At 36.7% G+C, this 18,679-nt stretch overlaps 1 protein-coding gene across 1 annotated transcript in view; it reads right to left on the bottom strand.

The window, feature by feature from the left end:
• Positions 1-570: 570 nt before the first annotated feature.
• SEPTIN7 (septin 7) overlaps positions 571-18,679 on the bottom strand; it is a 75,392-nt gene continuing 57,283 nt past the window's right edge. Inside the window, exons 9-13 of the mRNA XM_045286342.1 lie at positions 16,316-16,367; positions 10,134-10,259; positions 8,558-8,693; positions 3,366-3,505; positions 571-1,618 (exon numbers count right to left, since the gene is read on the bottom strand). Of these exons, the coding sequence (XP_045142277.1) occupies positions 1,579-1,618; positions 3,366-3,505; positions 8,558-8,693; positions 10,134-10,259; positions 16,316-16,367 (494 nt within the window). The 3' untranslated portion in view covers positions 571-1,578. The remainder of the gene's footprint in view (positions 1,619-3,365; positions 3,506-8,557; positions 8,694-10,133; positions 10,260-16,315; positions 16,368-18,679) is intronic.

Genomic DNA, 18,679 nt, shown 5'->3' with positions numbered 1-18,679 from the left:
GTTTCTTGTAATTTTGCCTCAGTTTCCCAGGGGGAGACTGCCTTGTGGTAAATTCCTATGTAAAGAGTCTAATAAACTTTTTATGCCAATTCAAAATATAATTCTTATTTACATTTCTTTGAGTCAGTCATTAATTTTAAAACTGTAAACAGGCACTGTGAAACACTCTAACGTAATAAAATGGAGTTGCATGAATTACACTTAAAATACCAAAAAGCATTGCTATAAATGTTATCATTTGAACCGAGGGAAAAGAAATTACACTACCCTCTTCCCATTTAAAAATGTCTGTTTCCAGAGAACTGAAAGCATACCTACAATCAGCTGAGGATTTTCTCAGAGAACTAAACATACGACTAAGAGACATTACAGAGCAGAGAGATGGTATGTCTTACAGTAGAAAATAAGCTCAGATTCCAAAGGAAACAAACATCTGAAAGAAAAGCTAGGACTGGGGTGAGGGGAGTCAATACAAGAAATCCTGTGGGAAGGCAGATTCATGTGGAGCCATTTCATCCCAGACAGATTACGCTACTTACATAACTACAGCATATTTAAAGCCTCGCACTCTTACATCACAACATTGTTTATTATGTGAATTTTACAATACAAACAAAAAAATACAGAAATGCAATATATGAATACAGCTAAATGCAGAATGGTGACTTTTTTCCCCTTTAAGAGGCCATGATTCCCATTTCTAGTCAAATAAAGAGACTGCACATAGGTAGAAACAGTTGGTCGTTAGCTTCACAATTTTGCCTAGAAGTGATCTATAAATGCATTTCCCCCCTGCTACTTACCATAGAGTGTAAAAAGGGAGTTAAAGAAAAGTTTCCTTGTTGGTTCCTACCATATGAAAGATGCTATATTCTATTTTAGCAGGGCCAATATATGGAAAACATCTAAATTAAACGTTATTACAAAAAATGAAGCAGTAATGAGGTCCTGGCTAAAGAGGGAACTAAATGAGAATAATATATAAAGAATCCAAAACAAACAAACAAACAAAAACGGTTGTTATAAAAAAAGCTCTAGGTGCACTGTAAGCATATAGGTTCTTTGTTTTTCCATGTGTATTTTTAAACAATGGAAGTGTCAAAAATAGGGTCAACTGTGTTAGACTAAATTACATTATTGTCTACGCTGCACTGCATGGAACTTCTGTGTTCTAATTATCATAGAGAAGCATAGTTTGCATCATATTATGGCAATTCATCCTCAATGAAAACCTTCCAGAGTCCTTTATTTTGGAATAGCCTGTAAACAATCAAACCACCAGAACATGATTGTACAACAGTAATATGTTCTCTTGCATTAAATTGAAACATCTGTTTAATAAAAAAAAGAAAAGTAGGAAAGGTACTTAGAGTTGTTACTTTCTAAGTACACAATAAACCTAGACAATTCAAGGCATCTTAATCTCCATCAAGAACAACAAAAAAATAATTTTTGTCATGCTGTTAAATCCATCATTATGGATAAAACTGGTGCAAATTGGTCAAACGGATCCAACAAACACTGATGTCCAAGCTGGCATATTGGCAACTAATACGTAACTGGTGGTCAATAGAGGGTTTAAAAGATCTTCCCTTTCTTCTTGTTCTTTTCCAAGGTTCTAAATGATTAAAGGAAAATAGATGAGAGACCATGTTATAAAACATTACAGACAACATATATAAAATGACAATTACAACTCAGCTGGATTTTAAAACATTTTTTCGTTTTAAAAATAACAAGATTTGAAAGTTAAATGTCATTAATAATTTTTAAACTGCCTGTTGAAATTATACATACATAATGGGTTAATTAAAATGAATTAAGCTATTTTCAGCAAAAAAGGGGTGGGGGGGACTAGAAGTGACCAATGAGGGTAAGTAAGACTTATCTAAGTTAGACTATAAAATATTTGGGAAAACTTTAGAAAAAGTTAATAGAAGGGTTAGCACTGTCTAATCACAAAAATACTTAACAATGAAGGGAAAGTACAAAATCCTTAAAAGTGATCGAACTTTCCAGAAGTCAATGAGGACAATGTGGGGGGAAAAAACCCAAAAATACAAATTTGAGTTCTGTATACATTCAGAAGAATTAACTAATGAGTTATAAAAATTAGATATCTAAAATGTTATTTTAAGGATGTTATCCAAAGGAAATAATTCAGCACAATTTATACATACCATTGAAAGTATGAAAAGGGCTAAGCATTGGGCTGTGAACCACAAAGCTGATGGTTCAACCCGACCAGCCACTTGGTGGGAGAAAGGTTTGTGAGACAGTTTATTGTGCCAGCCTGGCTGATAAACGCAGGTGGGATTGACTGAGGGGCGGAGAGATGGATGGCTTGGTGAGCCTTGCCTTTCTTGTCTCTCGCTCTGTGATCATCGGACCAGTGTGCGGCTGCCTTGCTTGTTCTGTGCTTTAATTTAAAGGCTACAGAGCCTGTGGGACGCCTAGCCTGTGGACTGTGTTGCTGTAAGTTGAGGTCCCTTTAAGACTTCTCTGGAGCTGGGAACTGGCAATTGGTGACCTGCCTTGTGATTGGCTGCTGTGCTGACATAACCTAGCTCTCTACAAATACAGGAAGATCTGGCATCAGATAGAGACTGGAAGGACTGCTAGTCTCTCAACTTTCTCTCACGGACGTGAGTTGCACTAAGCCGTTTATAGTGCTTCTAATTTAACTGTTTATTTCTTGTGTATTTATCTGTATATGATTGTATATTTATGTGTATATGATTTAAGATTGTATATTTATCTGTATATGATTTAACATTTCATTTCTCGTTATATATCTAATTATCTTTATGATTTAACATTTCATTTTTTGTTATATATTAATTACCTTTATAAATAAATATATTATATTATCAAGAATTTGGTTTTATCTCTCTAGAGAACCCTGTCTAACACAGTCTGCTTCCGTAAAGACTGACAGCCCCAGAAGGCCTGTGGACAGCTCTACTCGGCTCTAGCTCATAAAAGGTTAGAGTCAACTCAATGGCAGTGGGTTGGGTTTTTGGTAAAGATATGAAAGATTTTTGTAGCCATGTTTTCTATGCTTGCCCCAACCAAACAGAAAACAGCCATTATGTCTAACAACTGGGGATAGGGAGGAAGCAATTTGGTGAGTCAACTAGGAAAATGCTATGTGACTAAATTATAATTACGAAGTGTCATGAAAAATGTTTACAGTGAAAAAGTTGAAGTACACTAACTATCCTCACATATGCAAGAATTCATCCATGAAATTCATTAAGTGTATAATAATGGGTGATGGGTTAAAAAAGTTATTGTAAATGCTTTTTCATCAAAAATTCTTTAGAAAATTCATATTAAAACTGCTTGGGAATTTGCTTAGTTACCTGGAAGAGTTCTGTTGTTCTAATATACGTTGTTGAGCTTCCCAGTTTGCTTTCTCATCCTCAAACTGACGTCGCTTTTCCTCCAATTCTTTGTGCTGTGCTTCCAAATTCTTTTTCATTTGCTCATGACGCCGCTGGAGCTAAATTTAAAAAAGGGGAAAAAATCACACAATATAGAAACTTTTGAGAAACAAGAGTAGAAATGCACTTTCCTTAGGTAGGACAGGCATACCAAAGTGAGAAACCTGGCCCTGACTCTGAGTTGGTAAGTGAAGAAAGCACGGCCCAGGACTCCTTCTACTCAGGACTTGCCAACACAGTGACCCAAGAGAATAATCTTAGAAACAGGAAAACACCCAACAAACTTACAGTTGCATTAAGTACCTGCAAATAAAAGCAGAAGTCACAATCATGCTCACTAAAGAAAATCTTGGAATTAGATGGGTTTTTGAAGTTTAGAATATTTTCAAGTTTTGGAAATGTATGTATGTTGGATTTTACAAAACACCGTCCAGGATATCTAGGGTGGCATATACAATCAAACAGATGATTATTTTTCAGTAAAATATGTAAATATTCACATTAAAAGATTATTATTTTAGTTCGTGCTGTATGTGTAGTTTTCGGAGATTTTTTTTCTTTCAGTTTTGAAATTGTAGATGCAGGAGCTGGGTGGACCTATCTGGTAGTTAAGAACAATTTTAACAGGTTATATCAAGTGACCTTGCCTCTGGTCCCCTTTAAAGACAATGATCCTGATCACCTCCACCCACCCCTAGACCCACTGACTCCCTTCCTTCCTCAAGGTGTTTTGGTTTTATCTAAGGAGTTTTCCTAACTTTGCCCCCTGTATGCTCCACCTCATCAATAGAAGATTCTCAGCAAAGGTAAATACACAAATATCCTCTGTCAAGCCAGTCTTTGGGTATACTCCCACTCTCTCCCACACCTGTTTACCTGCGTGTCTAACCAAGCATTTACTCATAAATTACAGTGATTACAGGATTGTATATATTTACTTGTTTCCTTTAACTCTTGGCCATTTCTTTTTGCCATGCTCCCTTGTACTGTCTACTGCCTTTCCTTCCACATTTGTCAGCCCTCTACCTTGCAACACTTGTCTTCCCAGGGACCAGCACACTGAAGCTCTTTCAGTAAACACATGTGGTTCTGAATAACTCAGATAATGGTGATTCCATTTGTTTGTAAATTTTATATATATACATATATAATTATATAATGAATGACTCTCAAATAATTTTTAAATTGTTGTGATGGCCCAGGATTTGCTCTTGTATCTCAAAAGTTTGGCAACTCCTGCTCTAGCCCATAACTTCCTCTCCCCTTCCCTTGTCCTCTACTGGCAGCCATCCAAGAATGTTTCCTTAAGTGTACAACAGCCATCTAAAGTGCAACTATCGGTCTCTCCCTGTCTGAAGGAAAGAAGAGTGGTGAAAATCAAAAGACACATGCAAACAGTTAGTCCAGTGCTCTAAGGGACCGTATAAGCATCAATCTCTACAACCTGAGACCACATCGAGAAAGTGTAAGGCTACCCCTACCACCTGCTCTGAAAATGACATAAAAAGGTCCTAGTGAGAAAAAACTGCAACAAAATCCAAAATCATAAAAAAAGGCCAGGCTTCCTGTCTTTTTTAAATGACAGTAGGACATAAGGCAGAGACACAGAGTCTCAGACACTAGGGGAACCTCCCAAGAATATGGGCCTTAGTCACCCTTCCTGTCTAGAACTGAACTCACCCCCATGTTAGAGTAATCAACCAGTGGACAACCTTTACCCAAGAACAAAGATAAGAGGTTTAAGAAAGAAGGAACACTGGAAACAGGAAGCAGAGAGGAGTGGGGGGTTAAGTGATGGAACATTAATGGGACTAAAATGAATGAGTGAAACAAAATATGCATGAATTATTAAATGTAAAACTGATTATCTGCTCTGTACTTTCATCCAATTGACAATAAAAAGTTTTTGTTTGTTTTTTTAAAAAAAACAAGCAACAAATTTAAGGCCTAATTGAATTCAAATGATGGCTTCTGCCACTTACCAGCTATGCAGCACTGACCAATTTATTTTATCCTTCCTTTCATCCATTAAAAGGAGCTCTACCTCACAGGGCTGTGGTGTGAACTAAATGACATAATACAAGGGTAAGCCAAATTGCTACTCAAGTTGTAGTTCATTCATGAGCACATTTATTCCAAAGTATGTTTAAACAAACATGTGTTAAACTGGGCGGCTGCACACAAGTTCAGTAATATACTTGTCTCACTCTCATTTGGGTGCCTTTAAAACGAAGGTCCGACCCAAATATAATTTCTGAGAAACTGCTAAACTAGAAAGATTCAAGGCAGAATTTAGAACAAAAGGTTATAACGCCTGTTTAGTGAGGCTGCAAAAGGGTCATCTTGATAGAGTGCCTTAAAAGACATAAGCATGTAGGCTTATTAGGAAGAAATTTTAAAAGTGAGAACTGCATCAGTGAGAAAAAGCTAGAAAAATTGCACTGAATAACATTTTTTCTATCTCAGCAACCCACCTGCTCATTGCTCAAAGGTTACAAAGGCTGTCCTATGAGAATATCATTGAGAAACCCCATCCCATTCACCCTACAGTGCTGATTTTAACCCTGCCTGCTTCTTTTCTGCCCCCAAACAGAGAGCATTTCAAAGAAACACTAATGGTCTCCTGACTATTCCGAAAGTACAGTTTTGATGATGTGTAAATGTAAGAGCAGAAAATTCTCCAGGGAAAGGTTGTTGTTTTTTCTGTTCTTAGGTGCCCTGAGCCAGTGCTGACTAATTGTGATTCTAGGTACAACAGAAGAAACACCACCAGGTCTTGCTCCATCCTCACAATTGTTCTTATGTTTGAGCCCATTGTTGAAGTCACTGTGTCACTATGTCTTGCTGAGGGCATTCCCCCTTTTTCGCTGCCCCTGTACCTTTACCCTGGTGGTGTAGTGGTTACATAGCCAGCAGTTCAAAACCACCAGTCCCTCTGCAGGAGAAAGAGGAGGCTTTCTGCTCCTGTGAATCGTTACAATCTTGGAAACACACAGGAGCAGTTCTACCCTGTCCTACCCTACAGGGTGACTCTAAGTTGGATTTTACTAGATGCCAATGAGTTTAGTCTTTCGGTCTGCTTTACCAACCATCCAAGATGAAAGCGCTTCCTTGAGAAATGTGTAGTATTAGATGGAAGATATGTCGAGAAACAATAATTTGATATTCTGATGTTTGCTTAAAGGGTTTCTATGATTTTCTTTAACTTACCCTTGTACATGAAAGATGCTTAGTGCCATGTCTGACTACACAGTAACACGTATCAACTATGAAGGAGTTTCAAAAATTTGTGAGGTAAATTCTATTATCTTTCTCATCCACTTTTCATGAAGCTTTAACGCTCCCTTGTATGTTACTGGCGCTATTAATGCATTTTCTAAGCTAGTATTCTAGACCACTATGCTCTCTGATATTAGGAGATATACGCCAATTATTGCCATACAAATGAATTTCAGGAAAAACTTTTATAAAGCAAGGTTAAACAGGTTTCTTGACCTATATATATGAGGCAGCTTCAAAGTTTGTGAAAAACTGCACTACCTTTTAATTCCATTATTCCATAAAAATTTTGAAGTCCCTTCATATTTATACACTTCGATATATCATAATGTCTTCCAAACATTACACCTAACATGTTGGCAGAGGACAACAGAAAAGAAATGGATTCGACATGCTTAATAAAATTCGATGTAGAGTATTGGGAAGATCTTGGCCCAGATCATGTCAGGATCAGGTCAATGTTACAATTAAGAGACTGTCCTTCGATGAGTTAGTTAATATTTACTCTTAGGAACAGGTCCTAAATATGTCTACGATTTTTAATTTTTAATTTATTATCTCTATGTGGAGATAACAGAGTTGACTTTTGATTACTCCTTGTTTTTTCCTTGGTTTTTCTGATATGAATTTTTCAGATTATTTTTTAGTAAAGATTTAAATTGATAGACATAAAGTGGCTGAAATAAAAAAGGAATACGAAGTTAAATTCATATTCCTCTGGAAGAAACTTATGACAAATGTAACAAAAGTGTAAGGTTTTACAAAAAAAAAAAAAAAAAATTACAGGAAATCTCAAACTTAAAAAGAAATTTGATACAGAGCAACAACATATCTTCAAAATTAATGCATTATTCTATACATTCTGTTAACTGAATAAACTAAAAGTACTCTGTCACATATTTAATCCCAAATAATTACAAAATCCACGAGACCAACCATATGGATATAACAGAAAAGGTCTAACTCTACACACAAATATTTTTGTAGTAGAACCACATAAACACAAAGTTTTCATTGAATTTTATTACTAAAGGGTGCTTTAGGAAAATTTCATAGTCATCTCATAAATAAAAATGATATGTAAATGCTATCTTTAAATATCACCTAAAAAATTATTTCTAGCACAATGATAATAAATCTATGTAGAGAAAACCTTCCCATTACCAGCTGAATGAAATATCTCCAGAGACTAAATGTATGCCTCAACACCTAGAGTGACTTAAAGACAGTAGATCTACTTTATGGGATTCTAGCTAACTACCCTGATGCCCAATGCTATAAAGCTGGGAATTACTTTGGTACTATACTTTACATAAATAAGTTTGGTTTATTATTACTTATCCTAAAGACTAATTTTTATTTTTACATACATCCAAAATTCTGCTCTTTTTCTTGTATACAGAAATGATTTTGCATATGGAATGGCTATCATCTTACTCAACATAATTCAAAAGTACTAATTAAAATTATGTATGTGCTCTATTTTATTACATCTTCCTAAGTGTCTTGCAGCTAAGTATTAGACATTGAAGTATATCTTATTTTATTAAAAACAAAGCACTTGCTTTTCTATTCCATTGCTATGCTATTTATTTAAAATACATTTAAAGCAATTATATTATATATGAATTTTACTCAAGATATACAGTATATACTTGTGTATAAGCTGAGTTTTTCGGCACATTCTTTATGCCGTTTTTTGTGGTAAAATTAGATGTTTCGGCTAATATTCGGGTCAGCTTATACTCGAGTATATATAGTACTGAGGATTTTAAAAGGATCACCGTGTCTAATAGAGAAATTCCAAGAGATGGCACTTTTAGACTGATTACCTCAGCTTCAGAGTCCTTCAGTTTCTGAACCTTCTCTTTGACCTTCATCTCAAACACTTGCTCCATCTCCATCTCCATCTTCTTCATCTTGGCAACATGCTCCCTCCTTTCCTCTTCCATTTGTGCCAGAGGGCTCCTGTCAAGTACATGAAGGACAATCATTACATTTGAAACTGACAAATCTGAGCAGCTGATGAAAATGAGTACTACTGGTGGGGGAAAAAAGTACTACTACACTATATGCCACATTTAAATTTTCTGCTATTTCAAAGCAAGTTTCAAAAGATCACCAGCTTGGTCACCCACTTAAATGAACGAGAATATAGATTTTCCATTTATATATATATACTAAAAACTCTGAAACTTTAAAATTTTTAAATGTTGTTATAACCTACAACTTCCTTTCATTGTGTTTCCTAGCTGAACTTGGCTAGGAAATGCTTAGTGTGAAAAAAACAGCAAAATAACAGAAGAAATTTCTAGTGGTATATCTCTCTAAACTAGGCTCAATACCTGTCAAATCTAAACTGACTGGCAAAAGAATCTTTCAAAGGTAAATAGAAAGGAAACATCCCTCAAATATAGTCAGAATGAAATATACAAAGAAAATTACTTCAATGTGTTTAAATACTATTTTAATTTTTTTGGGGGGGACGGGAATTTAGTTCATGAAGTCAACACATACAAAATTTCTTTAGTTCATCTAAAATTCTAAGTAAAGGCAGTCCTGGGTTGTAAAAGGGACTCATCCTTATGGTCTATCTTTTTAAGTCAAATGTACAAGTAAGATGGAACAGGCACATATAGTCTTGTGTAGTGTCAATCAACCAAACGTTTCTTAGTACATAGGATCTAATTTCACTTTCTATAGGCATGAAATACTTCCAAGTTATGCACTATTTTCATTAGCATTACCACCTGAGAAACCAGCTTGGTGGGACAAAGGTATCCTTAGCAGTCACTTACACTGCCAATTACACTTAAACCAATGAAGAAACCCAAACTCCATCTTACTCCCTGGAAATATACAATAGGAACAGACTACATTAATTATACAGTCCTGAACCATATTCCTATATTTTGTAAGAACTCTTGCTATCAAGTTTATCTTAAAAAGTCTTGAGAAATTCTTCCTTTGTTTTAAAATAATGAAATTAAAGGGGAAAATTTTCTTTAAAGTGAATTAAAAGATATTGCTACAAATTGTATTTTCCTTGAAATAAAAGCCCTATGTATTTAGAGTTACAATGCTAAAGTAGCTGTTTGATTTCTAATTTAGAGTCAACTGAATGTGTATTGTATAGAGTATAAAGATGATAGCAAATGATTAGATGAGAATGCAGGGTTCTTTCACTTTTGGAGCAAGAAAATAACTACCTCGGACAACCTCAAACAATAAAAGAATTATGAATTTGCCAAACAATATGAAACTTCCAAAACAAATCTCTGCAATATGAATTTCTGTTGTACATAGCAACATTACATACATTTCCCGAGACAAGAACATGATGAAAATTAAATTTAACAGAATTAGTGACCAAATACCTTTTCTGGAGAGAAAAAAATCTACACTTACTTTGTAAGCTGTCCTTTATTCTTGTTGTTATCAACCCCATTATAAGTCACAGCTGCTAGTTTTCTGCTTCTGTAGTTCTCATAGTGCACATTATTGGTGACGTCTTTCAAGTCCTGCATGTGTGTTCTGTATAACATAAATAAATATCATGAGTTTGCTTCTAATAATTAAAAAAAGCATAGTTTTCAGACACGATGAGCGAGAAAAGCCCTAAAAAAGATGGCACTTATGTCTTGATTTCTATTCCAGGCAGAGCAGGGTACAATGTGCTAATTTTACACCAATAGAACTTGAGGTTTGGAATGAGAGCTTAAGAGCCAAAATCCTTCAAAGAGGTTACTAAACGGTGACCTTTTTACCGAAGAGTATTTTTAGTAGTTTATAATCATTTCATATCCACAGGTTCTCTATCTGTGGGTTGTACATCTGTGGATTAAACAAGTGGTGGGAAAATACTAAGAAAAGAGGAAAATAAGCAAATCAGTATATTTTTTAAAAGGGGTGGAGCAATTAAGTGGTCAGAGCAATCCCTCAAAGACTACAATGGCATGAACTGTTATTTGCATAGATTTTACTTGCTTTCGATATTTAAGTGCTAATCTGAATATGACTAAAGTACAGGGGAGGATGTGTGTAGGTTATCTGCAAATGAACCATTTTACATAAGGGACTTGAGCATCCCCAGATTTTGATATCCGTAAGAATGCTGAAACAATCTATTGCAGGTACAGAAGGATGACTGTCTAATTTTACTCAAGAAGGAAAAGCCGCTACTTTGGAAGCTAATGTAATCTAAGAGAAAATCAGAACCACCCCCTGAAACACACACACCCCCACAAAAGCAGTTAATAGCAATAGCTGATCTTTTACTAAGGAAACAACCCTAAATTGACCAGAATACATAATCATTATGTTAGATTTAAACTGCGGAATTTAAATTTAGAGTTAATTTTGTTTATCCAGACTATCCAGCGAATGCAATAATTTGTTAGATTTTTGCTAGGTCAGGATTTATATCAGATAAAACCTCAACACATAAACTATCAGGAACACAATTTCATCATTCTTGAATGATGTAGTATAGGCAGGCAGTAGTCTGCATCTTTTAATCCTCCCTTTTTTTCATCATCTAGACAGTCCACTTTAACTTCCTGCTACTTTCACTTCCACCACTTTATCAACACTTCCTTTCATGTTCTCTATCATTTTCCATTCAGCCAGGTGGCTCGTACTTTTAACACAGCGCATGGTTGAGACAGAATGGCTCTTGCTAATTTGTCACCGCCTCTCTAAATATAAGAGCCATATGTCCCTTTGGGAGTCCTCACTTGCTTTGACAAGTCCTCCCATGTTCTCTTTGGCTGGCACTCATTTATTTTTCGGTACCAATGTATGTTATAGATGACCTTTCTCTTCATATATACTGTAAACTCCTTGTTGTATTCTTACTATAAAGATAATATGCCCTTACAAAAAAATTTAAAAGCTAACAAAAACTGAGATGGAGATATGATACACTGATTTTTTTAAAACTAAATTGCAGTTAAGAGGTTTTCTGAGTAGAAAATAATAGTAGTGTTTAAACTATGATGTTGTTACTTTTGATCATGAAAATTTTTTTACTAAAATAATCTTTGCTACTAGTTCTGATTTTTTCAGGATATGAAAATCTTTTTATCCATTTAATTTAAATGTCTTGCTTGATCCTTTAAGATTCAATCCGTTCTCCTTCACTGACCCATAGCCCTACAGGGGACAACATTGGAGATACAGTGTGGGAACTGTGCCTGATCTGACCCCACACACCTAAGCAAAACTGAGGGTGTGCAACAGAACAGCAAGGGGAGCAGAGCAAGGCAGTCCCAAGGGAGTACCAAAAATAAACTTTGGGGCCAAGGCATAGCACCCCATCAGACTCAACCAGAAAACACTCCTAAAGGTCAAAACAGAACTTGAACTATTTACAGGCTTTGCTTTTATTTGTCATTGGTTTTGTTGTTGACATTGTTTTGTTTTCTGTTGTCGCTTTGTTTTGCTGTCTTATTTTTTTGTGCATATTATTATCTCTGAAGGTCTATCTAGATAAGATAGGCTGGATAAACAATCTGGAGGAGAAAACAATGGGACCTATGGTTCCAGGGGGACATGTGAGAGGGGGAGGTGGGGGAAAGGAAGTGGTGTTAACAAACCCAGGGACAAGGGAACAACACGTGATCCAAAATCAGTGGCAAGAAAGGTGTAGGAGTCCATGTAGGGCTTGATCAAGAGCAATGTAACGTATAAGCGAGAGGTATTATTGAAACCCGAATGAGAGCCAGACATGCTAGTGGGACAAGAGGAAAGTAAAAGGAAACAGAGGAAAGAACTAGGAGGCAAAGGACATTTATAGAGGTCTAAATACAGGTATGTACATATGTAAATATAGTTATATATGATGATGGGAAAAAAAGATCTATGTGCATATATTTATAGGTTTAGTATAAAGGTAGCAGATGGACCTTGGGTCTCCACTCAAGCACTCCCTCAATGCAAGAACACTTTGTTCTATTAACCTGGCTTTCCATGAAGTTCACCTTCCCAACATGATCACTGAAGACAAATGTGTATATAAGCAAATGTGGCAAAGAAAGCTGACGGTGCTCGGCTATCAAAAGATACAGCGTCTGGGGTTTAAAGGCTTGAAAGTAAACAAGCGGCCATCTAGTTCAGAAGGAACAAAGTCCACATGGAAAAAGCACACCAGCTGTGTGATCACGAGGTGTGTCAAAGGGATGAGGCATCAGGCATCAGAGAACAAAAAATCTTATCATTGTAAATGAGGGGGAGTGCAGATTGGGGATCCAAAGCGCAACTGTAGGCAACTGGACATCATCACCTTACAGAAGTGTCACGGGGAGGAGATGAGCCACTCAGGGTGCAGTGCAGCAACGATGAAATATACAACTTTTCTCTAGTTCTTAAATGCTTCTCCCCCTGACCCCCACGCCCACTATCATGATTCCAATTCTACCTTACAAATCCAGGGAGACCAGAGAGGATGTACACTGGTACAGATAGGAACTGGAACCCAGGGAATCCAGGACAGATGATCCCTTCAGGACCAGTGGTGAGAATGGCGATACCGGGAGGGTGGAGGAAAGGTAGAGTAGAAAGGGGGAACCGATCACAAGTGGGACAGACAACAGAAAGTGGGTGAAGGGTGACATCGGACAGTGTAAGATATGACAAAATAATAATTTATAAATTATAAATTATCCAGGGTTCATGAGGGAAGGAGAGGGGAAGAAGGGGTAAAAATGAGGAGCTGATACCAAGGGCTCAAGTAGAAAGCAAATGTTTTGAGAATGATGCGGTCAACAAATGTACAAATGTGCTTCACACCCACGATGGAAGGATTGTGATAAAAAGTTGTATGAGCCCCCAATAAAATAATTTGAAGAAAGTTCATGAAAAGAGTAAATTAAAAGAAAACGGAATTTTCCCACAAACTCTTGAAGTCCCCTTGCATAGCTTTCTCCAAAATTTCAGGAATTTTTATTTATTTCCGTTTTCCATGCTAATTTCCTGTTTTATTTTCCTTAGACTTTTGTGCCTCCCAGCCCCACACCTTGGAAATATTTGTATTCAGTTTTCAACCTTTTCCACTGTTTTTTCTTGCTTGCTTACAGCAGGCAGTTCTCTTAATTCAAAATTCACTTGTAAAAAGGGCCAAACCCTTGAGGTTTACAGATCTGCAGCCCAGTTCAAAACTGCCAGGTGCTGCAGAAGAAAGATGAGACCCTCTCCTCCAGTAGAGAGTTACAGTCTTGGAGACCCCCAGGGGCAGTTCTACTCTGTTTCACAGGGTTGCTGTGAGTTGTAATCACACAATAGCAGAGAGTTTGGTTGGTTTTTGTTTGGATACCTTCATAATGACAGCCTCTTCCTCCAAATTAATTCAATATCTACTGTGTGCTTTTTCTATAAAGATATACATAGTTTCTTCATTTCTACTTCAAATTTAAGAGGATAAACAACACGTTTAAAGTATAATTCTACATGTTTAAAGTATAATTTTATTCTTAAAAACACTTAATATCTTTAAATGCAAAAGTATGAGCAAAAGAAATCATCTAATATAATTGAGCACTATGCTTTAGAAAATAAATAAGTAAGCTACCATTAACAAATAATTTTCTTGGCAAGTAAAATTACACACCCATCCTTAAAGCTCAGGGAGCTGAACCTAATGTCCTCATCCTAGTGATTAATAAAAATGCTAATTATGGTCAATTCTAATCTCACAATAAATATAATTTAATGATTGCATTTACCCCAATCTAATATACATCTCTTTGCATTATGTTTTCCTATTTGACTAAATCCATAATATCCCCTTAGAGCCCTGGTGGTGTAGTGGTTATGTGTTGGGCTGAGATTCGCATGGTCGGCAGTTCAAAGCCACCAGCAGCTCCACTGGCGAACGAGTAGGCTTTCTACTCCCATAAACTGTTATGGTCTTGGAAACCCACATGGGGTCACTGTGAGTCAACACTGGCTCAATGGCAGGGATAATACCACGCCACCAGACTGCCCCGAGAATTCCTTTAATACATTTAAGAATGGGTATAAGTATCTGCTTATGGATTATATACTTTTAGGGTTTTTTATTATTTTCCTACATGCATGAGTGTTTTTATTGCTTTGCTTCATAATATTTTACACTAAGCCCATCCCACTTACCAAGTGCCAGGTTGTGTCCCTTCAAACATTAGAAATCTAGCCTCTGACTTAGGATCTAGCTGTCACTTCTATAATGTTTTAGGTATGTAAGTACTAATTACATAGTTCAAAAATTCACAAGAAACAGTTATAGAGTATTATGTGCTAAGCACTGGGCAAGTCTCAAAGGAGGTTTAAAATTAAGGAAAATAATATAATCAGCCTAAGATACTGATATTTAATTCTTATTAAGCATTCTCTACATATATACTATCATAAAAGATGGCATTATGAGCCCTCTTAAAGAAAAGGGAACTGTTTCCCATAGAACCTAAAGAATTACATTCTCAAACCAAGAAGATCCCCCCTCTTGGACTCTTTGCTTTTCTCCCATTGTTTGATGTGCCTGGCAACCCCAACTCCTGAATCAAACCTGCCACTCGTTGCCTAGAAATATACTTTGTTGTGTGTTCAATTCAATCACCTCAATTTTAAAGTTCATCTTCATCTGTAGTGTATTTATGGAGGTAAGAGTTTGATGCTTCTAACCATCCCCCTACCACCTTGAAATGAACAGATTTCAACTAAAGATTGCCATCAGTTGTTTACATAGTAGAGGCCAGGAGAAGCAAGATGAAAAGTAAGAAAGGTGTAAGGTAGGAAAAGAAGGAATGTCCCTGCTCATGAAAGCACTGAGGTTCATTTTGTTCACTGTGTTCCCAGATAGGAAAAGGTCCCACCCACCGGCTGACAAGCCATGTGCCTTCTAACAGGCAGTTGAGCTCTTGGCTCAAAGCAAGCCTTCCCTTCCATAGTTTTTCTAAGCTTTTCACATTAAGCAAGACCAATAGCCTTTCCTTTTGCACTTTCCATAACCATTTTGGCATAAAGCCATAACACAAACTACAATGATAAAGTAAAACAAAACAAAAAAACAACAACAAAACTCTACTGCTTTCGAGTCAATGCTGACTCATAGTGACCCCTTGTGGGTTCTGAGGCTGTAACTGTTTGTAGGAGTAGAAAGCCAGTCTTTCTCCTGTGGAGCTGCCGGTGGTTTTGAAATGTTAATCATGCAGATGGCCGTCCAACACGTAACCACTACACTGCTAGGGTTCCTATCATAACGTAAGATGACTTATTTTCCTACTTAAACATGGTCACAAGGCCTATTTTGTAATTTTGCAATTTTAGAACCATGGAGAAACAACCAAGTTGTCTTCATGTAGTGTTTACTTTAATGCTGAATAAAAATACCAATATAATTAAATTTATGGGGGGGCAAAAAGACAACAATTACAACATAGGACCCAACATATTAACGATCATGAATAAGGTACAGACAGGCCCAGGCAACATTTTGGGCTATCATACATAAGGCTGCCCCATGAATTTATAGGAAACAAAAAAAAAATCAGTCAGTATAACTCTTATTTTGGAACAGAGAATTATGTATTTCTTAAATCACTGCTCATACTTACCTTATCAACATATTTCTTAGAATTGTAAAGTCACAATGTTCCCCATTTTCAACTATAAGGAATAAAAAGACCATATATATGTTTTTGTTAAATTTACTCTTTTCAAAGATTTCACAGGAAATTGGGGTAACAAATAGGGAATATGCAAAACAGTATATTTCATTATTGTTTAACACTATATAACATATGTAACATAATATTCAATTTAAGGGCATGCCAGGCAAGTACTCTCTAACACAGCGCTTCTAAACCTGTGAGCCACGACCCCTTTGGGGGTCAAACGACCCTTTCACAGGGCTCACCCTAAGACCATTGCAAAACACAAATATTTCACAATAACTAATTACATACTGTTTTGTGACTAATCACTATGCTTTAATGATGTTTAATTATGTTCAATTTGGAACAATGAAAATATATCCTGCATATCAGATATTTACATTACGATTCATAACATTAGCAAAATTACAGTTCTGAAGTAGCAACGAAAATAATTTTATGGTTGGGGTCACCAGCACTTGAACTGGAAGAAAGGGTCGTGGCATCAGGAAGGTTAAGAACCACGGCTCTAACTTTTCTTTACTGTAGCCTAATCCTCAGTGATTAAAATATGTAAACCTAACAAATGTGTTCTGGAGAAGCAAACATTTCTGAAAATTTAAAAGATGGCATGTATTTCTCTTTATTGTTATTTTTTAATTGTTATTATATCATTAACACCAAATAAACTGGTAAACTGTTTACCAAAAATAACTCCCAAAGGAAGTGAACCCACATTGGGAAAATTAAAAAGTGTAAAAATATATTGATATAGGAGTCAAAAAAGAATTAAAACAAGTAATATATTTATTCTATTTTAAAAATACTACCTTTTAAAAATGCAGAGGTGCGAGTAAGGAAAACTTCAGGAAAACTTATTGAAGGTAACCAAATTGAAGGGTAAGTCAAGAACTTTTAAGATTTTTATTTTTTTTAAATATCATGAATAGGAACAGTCCTGGGGGAGGGAAGACTTTACCAAAAAGTAATTTACATAGCAACTTCTCCAGTGCATATTTCTAAAGAAAAGGTGTACAAAAGAGCTAACGCCTCATCTCAGTGACTGAAGACTTTGTGATATGAGAACTAGGAACAAGTACAGGGTCACTGATAAGGTCAGTAACTTAGAACAATATCCTAAACAAAAGAGTTGTTCAAAGCAATTCTCAACAAAAACATAAAACAATCATGAATTAACCTCATTTCCAAGTTGGATAACACAGAAGATTATATATTGGGTTAAGCCAGTATAATAAACACAATCTGGTGAAATATTCCTATTGCCTAGAGAACTTTTGTGGTTTCATGTCCTAAGATGAAGTAGTTTATTAGTGATTAAAATGTTCTTATGACTGAGGGGCCGGCCCCAATCCCAACTATGTGGATACCTACCCCTACCCCTAAAAGATTTCAGAGGACAGCACTGAAGCTGCAGCTCGGGGAGAGAGGCATGTCTGATCAGAGCACAAAGGAACAAATGAAGGGGGAGGTAGAGAGAATGGAGCATATCCTGGCCCACCAAGCCTTGAGTATGATATTCCTCCTCAGAGCAGCCAATCCACAGAGAAGACCATATGGCCGGCCCCACTATGAAACACGACATCCCTCACTGACCCATAGCCCTACAGGGGACAACACTGGAGAGACAAGTGTGGGAATTCCGCCCGATCTGATGCCACCACACCGAGGGAAAACACTAAGGGTGTGCAACAGAACAGCAAGGGAAACAGAGCAACGAAGTCCCCATGGAATACGAAAAACAGACTTTGGGGCCAGGCCTGGCAGCCCATCAGACTCAACTGGAAAATACCCCTTAAGGCCAACAAACAGTCCTTGAACTAACTACAATCTTTACTTTCTTGTGTTTTGTTTTGTTTTTTTATCATTGGCTTGTTGGTGGTGGTGTTTTATTTTGTTGGTTGGTTTTGCTCTGTCTTGTTTTTGTGCGTGTTATTATCTCTGCAGGTCTGTCTAAATAAGAGGCTGGATGAACAATCTGAAGGAGAAAACCACAAAACTGACAGTTACGGGAGAGGGGTGGGAGGGGACGTGGAAGAGGGGGAGGTGGGGGGAAAGGTAGTGGTGTTAACAAACCCAGGGACAAGGGAACAAGTGGTCCAAATCGGTGGTGATGAATGTGTAGGAGGCCTGGTAGGGCGTGACCAAGGGTAATGTAACCGAAAGGATTACTGAATCCCAAAAATGAAGGCTGAATATGATAGTGGGACAAGAGGAAAGTAAAAAGAAATACAGTGAACCCTTGTTTATCGCGGTTAATCGGTTCTAGACCCTACCGTGATAAATGAAATTCCGCGAAGTAGGATT

This window comes from Echinops telfairi, unplaced genomic scaffold (assembly GCF_000313985.2).
Source record: "Echinops telfairi isolate 266 unplaced genomic scaffold, ASM31398v2 ScPeMD7_7;HRSCAF=31, whole genome shotgun sequence".
Lineage (NCBI taxonomy): Eukaryota > Metazoa > Chordata > Mammalia > Afrosoricida > Tenrecidae > Echinops > Echinops telfairi.
Note: the sequence above shows the minus strand (reverse complement) of the source record. Positions and strands in the feature narration are given on the sequence as shown.